Raw genomic sequence first — 9,965 nt, forward strand, 5'->3', positions numbered from 1 at the left:
TCTAGTTTGTTATTGACGATTAGTTAAAGATGATTCGTTATAGATGAATCGTTATAGATTATGTTAATGACTGGACCTTCCAGGCGTATGAAAGATCTGTTTGTGTTCTTCATTTCAGCTGTCACATTATTTTACATTATGAAGTGTAGTTCCCAGAACACTTGAGTCTCTCTTCTGCAGTGCACATGAGATGAATTTACACTACAATTCACTATTAAACGTTCGCCACCCGATATCTTATAATGTCTTTCTGCCAGATATCAAAGATCTCTGGATGAGTTTTCTGTACTGCTGCTAAATCTCTCCCTGTGCTTCCTTTAGTGTTTATATCTTCTACCTTTCTTCTCCCCTCTGCTCCTCTAGCTATGCTTGTGTAACTTTATGAGCAGGATTTGCATTTGCGATTAGTTTATGTTCGTTTTCGCTCATTAGCGTATAGCTAACAGCATCTATGTGATATAGCTATTAGTTTGTGCAAATTTTGTTAGCATCCTGGTATTAGAGGCCCAATGGGCTTTTCTTGTGTTTTTAGCGCCCCTTGTGTGCTGTGCCGGTTATAACGTAAATCCCGGGATGAGAGAAGGTTGGCATGACGAACATCTGGATACCGCCCAAGCCTAACACACACACACAGCCTTGCCTGGAGTCAGACAGTGCACATTGATGTGTGAAATGTGTTTCTCTTTCTGAGCTTTAGTTGATTACTGAGAGTGTTTTGTCCCAGGCTCGTCTCCCACCACCTGCTTTTCCAATTAACAGATAAGACTCAGTCAATAGCAGCAGTGACTGGGCTGGAGTTGGGCTGGGTGGGGGTGAAGCTAGGCTGGATAGGGATGGGGCTGGGCTGGGTGGGGGTGGAGCTGGGCTGGATAGGGGCTGGGCTGGGTGGGGGTGGAGCTGGACTGGGTAGGGTAGGGGTGGAACTGGGCTAGGTAGGGGTGGGGCTGGCCTGGAGCTGGTCCGGGTGGGGCTGGGTGAGGTTGGAGCTGGTCTGGGGCTGGGTGGGCCTGGAGCTGGGTGGGTTTGGAGCTGGTCTGGACGTGGGTGGGGCTGGAGCTGGTCTGGGTCTGGGTGGGCCTGGAGCTGGTCTGGGTCTGGGTGGGCCTAGAGCTTGTCTGGGTCTGGGTGGGCCTGGAGCTTGTCTGGGTCTGGGTGGGCCTAGAGCTGGGTGGGGCTGGAGCTGGTCTGGGTCTGGGTGGGCCTAGAGCTGGGTGGGGCTGGAGCTGGTCTGGGTGGGGCTGGAACTGGTCTGGGTGGGGCTGGAGCTGGTCTGGGAATGGGTGGGACTGGAGCTGGTCTGGGTGGGGCTGGAACTGGTCTGGGTGGGGCTGGAGCTGGTCTGGGAATGGGTGGGACTGGAGCTGGTCTGGGATTGGGTGGGGCTGGAGCTGGAGCTGGTCTTTGGCTGGTTTGGGTGGGGTGGGAGTGGTGAGAAATCAGAGACAACACATTAAATCACATACTAGACCAGCATGAGCCAAGATCCCTTCTGATGCTTTATAATTCAACTGTTAGTATGGAGGTTGGCTGGGGAGGTCAGTAGGATACTGCTGTGTGTGTGTGTGTGTGTGTGTGTGTGTGTGTGTGTGTGTGTGTGTGTGTGTGTGTGTGTGTGTGTGTGTGTGTGTGTGTGTGTGTGTGTGTGTGTGTGTGTGTGTGTGTGTGTGCTCTAGAAGTTCCCGTGTTTAATCAGAACCCGTGTGCAGCCCGTACTGACCTCCCCCACAATGTACTGACCTCCCCCCACAATGTACTGACCTCCCCCACAATGTACTGACCTCCCCCACAATGACCTCCCCACAATGACCTCCCCCCACAATGTACCTCCCCCACAATGTACTGACCTCCCCACAATCCCCCACAATGTACTGACCTCCCCCACAATGTACTGACCTCCCCCACAATGTACTGACCTCCCCCACAATGTGACCTCCCCCACAATGTGCTGACCTCCCCCACAATGTACTGCCTCACCCAGTTGTTCCTTTCACAACTTGTCTACTCTCTCTTTCTCCATGTATACTTCTCACACACACACACACACACACACACACACACACACACACACACACACACACACACACACACACACACACACACACACACACACACACACACACACTCTTGATGATGATGAGTTATAGTTTTCTGTCTGTCTCGGAGCATAGATCATGTCTGGAAAGTCATGCTAGTAGCTCACAGGGTTAGGTAAGTTTGTGTTTGTGTTGGTGTGTGTTGATGTGTGTGTGACAAGTAAGTAATCTGACGCAACTGTTTTACCCGCTCCCTAAGAGCAGAAACACACACACCACGGTTGTGTGTGTGAGGTAATAGGTTCCAGAGACAGAGCAGCTGGAGGAGGGAAGGAATCCTCACCTCTTCTCTCACCTCTCCCTCCCCTGCTACATTCCATTACTCTGAGGGAGGGGTGGGGAGAGAGGGAACATTCTGCAGATATATGGAGGGAGGGAGGTCAAGAGGAAGCAGGAGTGAGGGCAAGAGGAAGGGAGCAGGAGTGAGGGAGGGAGGGAGCAGGAGTGAGGGAGGGAGGCAGGGAGCAGGAATGGGGGAGGAAGGGAGGGAGCAGGAGTGGGGGAGGGAGGGAGGGAGCAGGAGGGGAGGGAGGAGGAGGGAGGGAGGGGGAGCAGGAGTGAGGGAGGGAGGTGAGGGAGTGAGGGAGGGAGCAGGAGTGAGGGAGGGAGGGAGCAGAGTGAGGGAGCAGGAGTGAGGGAGGGGCGAGAGCAGGAGTGAGGGATGGAGGAGGGAGCAGGTGTGGAGAGGAGGAGGGAGCAGGAGTGAGGAGGGAGGGAGGGGGATGGAGCAGGTTTGAGGAGGTAGGGAGGGAGCAGGTGTGAGGAAGGGAGGGGCTGGGAGCGAGTGAGGGAGGGAGGGCAGGGGAGGAGTAGGGATGGAGCAGGTTTGAGGGATGGAGGGAGGGAGCAGGTGTGGGAGGGAGGGCTGGAGGGAGAAGGAGGGTGAGGGAGGTAGGGGAGGGAGGGAGCAGGTTTGAGGGGAGGGAGGGAGCAGGAGTGAGGGAGGGAGGGGCGGGAGAAGGAGTGAGTGAGGGAGGTAGGGAGGAGGGAGCAGGTGTGAGGGAGGGAGGGGCGGGAGAAGGAGTGAGTGAGGGGGAGGTAGGGAGGGAGCAGGTGTGAGGGAGGGAGGGAGGAGCAGGAGTGAGGGGGGGAGGGCGGGAGAAGGAGTGAGTGAGGCGGGTAGGGAGGGAGCAGGGAGATGAGGGAGGGAGCAGGTGTGAGGGGGAGGGAGGGGCAGGTGTGAGGAGGGAGTGAGTGAGGAGGTAGGGAGGGAGGTGTGAGGGAGGGAGGGAGGGAGGGAGGAGGGAGCAGGAGTGAGGGAGGGGCGGAAGCAGGAGGGAGGGAGGCGGAAGCAGGAGGGAGGGAGCAGGAGGGAGTGAGGGAGGTAGGGAGGGAGGGAGCAGGTGTGAGGGAGGGAGGGAGGGAGGGAGCAGGAGTGAGGGAGGGAGGGAGGGAGCAGAAGTGAGTGAGGGAGGTAGGGAGGGAGCAGGTGTGAGGGAGGGAGTGAGTGAGATAGGGAGGGAGCAGGTGTGAGGGAGGGGGAGTGAGTGAGGGAGGTAGGGAGGGAGCAGGTGTGAGGGAGGGAGGGAGGGAGGGAGGGAGCAGGAGTGAGGAGGCGGAAGCAGGAGGGAGGGAGGGCGGAAGCAGGAGGGAGGGAGGGAGGTAGGGAGGGAGCAGATGTGAGGGAGGGAGGGCGGGAGCAGGAGTGAGGGAGGGAGGGCGGGAGCAGGAGTGAGTGAGGGAGGGCGGGAGCAGGTGTGAGGGAGTGAGGGAGGTAGGGACGAAGTGATGGAGCAGGAGGGAGTGAGGGAGCAGGTGTGAGGGAAGGAGCAGGATTGAGGAGGGAGCATGATTCTCTTTGATGCTCATTTTCCTGATCTTTCAAATCCACTCATGTCAAAGGCCATGTCACCCCATCTGTCGTGTGGCAAGTTATTGGGGACGATATGCACCATGTATATTAATGATGAAATCATGTGCTGCTTGTTCCAGAACCACAGGATACATTACTGCAGTTCATCATGAAAGACCCTTCTGTGTGTGTTCTCTGTGTGTGTTCTGTATGTGTTCTCTGTGTGTGTGTTCTGTATGTGTTCTCTGTGTGTGTGTGTGTGTGTGTTCTGTATGTGTGTGTGTGTGTGTGTGTGTGTGTGTTCGTGTGTGTGTGTGTGTGTGTGTGTGTGTGTTCTGTATGTGTTCTCTCTGTGTGTGTGGTGTGAGTGTGTTCTCTGTGTGTGTGGTGTGAGTGTGTTCTCTGTGTGTGTGGTGTGAGTGTGTTCTCTGTGTGAGTGTGTGTATGTGTTCTCTGTGTGTGTGTGTCGTCTTGTATATGTAGTCTCTAACTTCTAGTTTCTCTCTCTCTGTCTCCTCCGTAGCTGTAAGAATAAGCTGTATCCAGACGATCTGCCTCGTACCAGTGTAGTGATCGTGTTCCACAATGAGGCCTGGTCCACTCTGCTGCGGACCGTCCGCTCTGTCATCGACCGCTCCCCCAAGTCTCTGCTGGAGGAGGTGGTACTGGTGGACGATGCTAGTGAGAGAGGTACACGCTGAGATGCACTGTCTGTCTCTTTATCTGGGCTTATCTGGGCTTGTTCCTAAATGCTGTGTAAGGCTGTGTGCACAATATGTGTGTGTGACTGTGTGTCTCTGTGTGACTGCATGTATGCGTCTGTGTGTGTGTGTTTGCAATTGTGACTGTGTGTGTGTGTGTGTGTGTGTGTGTGTGTGTGTGTGTGTGTGTGTGTGTGTGTGTGTGTGTGTGTGTGTGTGTGTGTGTGTGTGTGTGTGTGTGTGTGTGTGTGTGTGTGTGTGTGTGTGTGTGTTTGTGTGTGTGTGTGTGTGAGAGTGCTGTGTCTTGTCTCTCAGCCCAGTGCTGTTAATCCCTGTTTGGGGCAGATTATTAGGTCCCTAATACCCCGGGAGCAGGGATTACCCCCAGCCTCCCTCCAACCCCCCTCTGTGCCCCTATTGACCCCCTGGGATAGAGGGATGAAAGGGAGGAGGGGGAAGGGATAGTGGGTCGGTGGTATCCTTTAGCTCTGAGAGCATGCTGTCTGGGAGGGAGATGTCACTTACGAGTCAGACCACACCAGAGATCACACTCTCTCTTTAACTCACCACACTCAGGTATCTGGACGTGTATACACACACGCACGCATCCACACACACACATATACACACACACACACACACACACACACACACATATATATATATGTATGTATATTCAGAGATCCTCACTGAACCTCTGGAGAGTTTGCTGCACTGAAAGTAAAGGGAATAATTTTGCACGCCCAATTTTTCAGTTTTTGATTTGTTAAAAAAGTTTGAAATATCCAATAAATGTTTTTCCACTTCATGATTGTGTCCCACTTGTTGTTGATTCTTCACAAAAAAAATACAGTTTTATATCTTTATGTTTGAAGCCTGAAATGTGGTAAAAGGTTGCAAAGTTCAAGGGGGCCGAATACTTTCGCAAGGCACTGTATATATACAGATGATGGATTTATTCCATCTATGGGTCTGGTAGTACACTAAGTATATGTTTTTGGGCTTGCTTTTGTGTGTGATGTGTGTGTGTGTGTGTCTCTGATGTGTGATGTGTGTGTGTGTATGTTGTAGACTTCCTGAAGCGGCCGTTAGAGCAGTATGTCAGGAGGATGGAGGTTCCAGTCAGAGTGGTGAGGATGGAACAGAGATCTGGACTGATCAGAGCTCGACTGAAAGGAGCCTCACTCTCCACCGGACAGGTGTGTGTGTGTGTGTGTGTGTGTGTGTGTGTGTGTGTGTGTGTGTGTGTGTGTGTGTGTGTGTGTGTGTGTGTGTGTGTGTGTGTGTGTGTGTGTGTGTGTGTGTGTGTGTGTGTGTGTATAAATGGTGAAATGCTGCTCAGATGCAGCTGCTGTCAGTAGCCTCTCTGTAATAGTAAAGTGTTTGTTGTCATGTAGGTGATCACGTTTCTAGATGCTCACTGTGAATGCACCATTGGCTGGCTGGAACCTCTACTGGCCCGCATCAAACTAGACAGGTATGTTACACACCCACAGGCACATCACACACACACACACACATACACCACATACATACACCACACACATACACCACACACACACACACACACACACACACACACGCTGGGTGTAATAAATAAATGAGTAACAATTTGTTGAGCCTGCAGGGGGCTTGTCCTTGTTTTTTTTATGCTTAATTACAAAGCCTCTGTTTACTTATGTCCTCAGGCTGGTTCACACACACACACACACACACACACACACACACACACACACACACACACACACACACACACACACACACACACACACACACACGCACACACACACACACACACACACAGCAGAGAGGTAGAGGTCAGATTGTATTCCGTGCTACAGCTGTAAATGTGCTGAGCTGACAGCAGGACTTGGGTCGTTCCACCAGTTAGATGACTTTTCAGTACTAGTGTAACTTGGTGGAGAAAAGCAACATTTTAGTTCACCTAATTTTAACATTCTTCTGTCATAAAGAGCACATGTTCAAATGAATAAAACACCTGTTTTCCATCTCAAGAGGTTAAATAAAATAATACTGTAGTAAGTGGCAAATAAAGTAACGGTTGAGCGTAAAGGGTTGACGCCATCATCTTAAATTAGCCATAAATTCCCTTGTGACGGAGGAATGGAAGCATGTTGTGTGCAATGAGAGGGGCAATTGAATGCAAGCTTCACTAAAACATTAACATTGTTAAAACATGTCTAGCCTGTGTATCTCTGGGTAACAGGGCTGTGCTCCAACTGCTCAGTCTTCCACCACAAAACACCAGAAAATGACCGAAAGAGTAGAACCAGCTCACCTGCTTTTACACCAGGATTTTACTATTAGATGTTCAATGTTTCTTTAGAATTGTATTTTTGAAAGGACTAGTTTCACCATGTTAAAACTAGAGTTTAGTTCACCTAACTGGGTTGACCTTACAATGAAGGACCATTAAAAAAATGAATCACTATTCACATTAAATAAATAATCATCTTCACAAATGACTTTTTAATGCAACAAAGCAACTATGGCTTTACAATGATGATGAAAACTTGGATAAATGTTGGGGTTGATAAGTGCAGAAGCTGTCATACATCTCTCATTCACATATGTTGGCAGTGCCCCAAACTAGAGGGGATTCTGGAAGTCAGTTTTCTCTCTCATTCACATATGTTGGCTGTGCCCCAAACTAGAGGGATTCTGGAAGTCAGTTTTCTCTCTCATTCACATATGTTGGCAGTGCCCCAAACTAGAGGGATTCTGGAAGTCAGTTTTCTCTCTCATTCACATATGTTGGCAGTGCCCCAAACTAGAGGGATTCTGGAAGTCAGTTTTCTCTCTCATTCACATATGTTGGCTGTGCCCCAAACTAGAGGGATTCTGGAAGTCAGTTTTCTCTCTCATTCACATATGTTGGCTGTGCCCCAAACTAGAGGGATTCTGGAAGTCAGTTTTCTCTCTCATTCACATATGTTGGCAGTGCCCCAAACTAGAGGGATTCTGGAAGTCAGTTTTTCTCTCTCATTCACATATGTTGGCTGTGCCCCAAACTAGAGGGATTCTGGAAGTCAGTTTTCTCTCATTCACATATGTTGGCTGTGCCCCAAACTAGAGGGATTCTGGAAGTCAGTTTTCTCTCTCATTCACATATGTTGGCAGTGCCCCAAACTAGAGGGATTCTGGAAGTCAGTTTTCTCTCTCATTCACATATGTTGGCAGTGCCCCAAACTAGAGGGATTCTGGAAGTCAGTTTTCTCTCTCAATCACATATGTTGGCTGTGCCCCAAACTAGAGGGATTCTGGAAGTCAGTTTTCTCTCTCATTCACATATGTTGGCTGTGCCCCAAACTAGAGGGATTCTGGAAGTCAGTTTTCTCTCTCATTCACATATGTTGGCTGTGCCCCAAACTAGAGGGATTCTGGAAGTCAGTTTTCTCTCTCAATCACATATGTTGGCTGTGCCCCAAACTAGAGGGATTCTGGAAGTCTGGAAGTTTTCTCTCTCATTCACATATGTTGGCTGTGCCCCAAACTAGAGGGATTCTGGAAGTCAGTTTTCTCTCTCAATCACATATGTTGGCTGTGCCCCAAACTAGAGGGGATTCTGGAAGTCAGTTTTCTCTCTCAATCACATATGTTGGCTGTGCCCCAAACTAGAGGGATTCTGGAAGTCAGTTTTCTCTCTCATTCACATATGTTGGCTGTGCCCCAAACTAGAGGGATTCTGGAAGTCAGTTTTCTCTCTCATTCACATATGTTGGCTGTGCCCCAAACTAGAGGATTCTGGAAGTCAGTTTTCTCTCTCAATCACATATGTTGGCTGTGCCCCAAACTAGAGGGATTCTGGAAGTCAGTTTTCTCTCTCAATCACATATGTTGGCTGTGCCCCAAACTAGAGGGATTCTGGAAGTCAGTTTTCTCTCTCAATCACATATGTTGGCTGTGCCCCAAACTAGAGGGATTCTGGAAGTCAGTTTTCTCTCTCATTCACATATGTTGGCTGTGCCCCAAACTAGAGGGATTCTGGAAGTCAGTTTTTCTCTCTCAATCACATATGTTGGCAGTGCCCCAAACTAGAGGGATTCTGTTGAAAACTAGTTCTGGAAGTTTTCTCTCTCAATCACATATGTTGGCAGTGCCCCAAACTAGAGGGATTCTGGAAGTCAGTTTTCTCTCATTCACATATGTTGGCTGTGCCCCAAACTAGAGGGATTCTGGAAGTCAGTTTTCTCTCTCATTCACATATGTTGGCTGTGCCCCAAACTAGAGGGATTCTGGAAGTCAGTTTTCTCTCTCATTCACATATGTTGGCTGTGCCCCAAACTAGAGGGATTCTGGAAGTCAGTTTTCTCTCTCATTCACATATGTTGGCAGTGCCCCAAACTAGAGGATTCTGGAAGTCAGTTTTCTCTCTCATTCACATATGTTGGCTGTGCCCCAAACTAGAGGGATTCTGGAAGTCAGTTTTCTCTCTCATTCACATATGCCCCAAACTAGAGGGATTCTGGCTTTTCTCTCTCATTCACATATGTGCCCCCAAACTAGAGGGATTCTGGAAGTCAGTTTTCTCTCTCATTCACATATGTTGGCTGTGCCCCAAACTAGAGGGATTCTGGAAGTCAGTTTTCTCTCTCAATCACATATGTTGGCTGTGCCCCAAACTAGAGGGATTCTGGAAGTCAGTTTTCTCTCTCATTCACATATGTTGGCTGTGCCCCAAACTAGAGGGATTCTGGAAGTCAGTTTTCTCTCTCATTCACATATGTTGGCTGTGCCCCAAACTAGAGGGATTCTGGAAGTCAGTTTTCTCTCTCAATCACATATGTTGGCTGTGCCCCAAACTAGAGGGATTCTGAAGTCAGTTTTCTCTCTCATTCACATATGTTGGCTGTGCCCCAAACTAGAGGGATTCTGGAAGTCAGTTTTCTCTCTCATTCACATATGTTGGCTGTGCCCCAAACTAGAGGGATTCTGGAAGTCAGTTTTCTCTCTCATTCACATATGTTGGCTGTGCCCCAAACTAGAGGGATTCTGGAAGTCAGTTTTCTCTCTCATTCACATATGTTGGCTGTGCCCCAAACTAGAGGGATTCTGGAAGTCAGTTTTCTCTCTCATTCACATATGTTGGCTGTGCCCCAAACTAGAGGGATTCTGGAAGTCAGTTTTCTCTCTCATTCACATATGTTGGCTGTGCCCCAAACTAGAGGGATTCTGGAAGTCAGTTTTCTCTCTCATTCACATATGTTGGCTGTGCCCCAAACTAGAGGGATTCTGGAAGTCAGTTTTCTCTCATTCACATATGTTGGCTGCCCCAAACTCTGGAAGTCAGTTTCTCTCTCATTCACATATGTTGGCTGTGCCCCAAACTAGAGGGATTCTGGAAGTCAGTTTTCTCTC

At 49.5% G+C, this 9,965-nt stretch overlaps 1 protein-coding gene across 1 annotated transcript in view; it reads left to right on the forward strand.

The window, feature by feature from the left end:
- Nucleotides 1-6,082, forward strand: part of LOC135535875 (polypeptide N-acetylgalactosaminyltransferase 1-like) — a gene marked incomplete at both ends in the record, with an annotated part of 7,107 nt that extends 1,025 nt beyond the window's left edge. The window contains 3 exons of the mRNA XM_064962291.1: nt 4,409-4,575; nt 5,658-5,785; nt 5,984-6,082. Of these exons, the coding sequence (XP_064818363.1) occupies nt 4,409-4,575; nt 5,658-5,785; nt 5,984-6,082 (394 nt within the window). The remainder of the gene's footprint in view (nt 1-4,408; nt 4,576-5,657; nt 5,786-5,983) is intronic.
- Nucleotides 6,083-9,965: the final 3,883 nt, after the last annotated feature.

Source organism: Oncorhynchus masou, unplaced genomic scaffold (assembly GCF_036934945.1).
Source record: "Oncorhynchus masou masou isolate Uvic2021 unplaced genomic scaffold, UVic_Omas_1.1 unplaced_scaffold_5239, whole genome shotgun sequence".
NCBI classification, from domain to species: domain Eukaryota; kingdom Metazoa; phylum Chordata; class Actinopteri; order Salmoniformes; family Salmonidae; genus Oncorhynchus; species Oncorhynchus masou.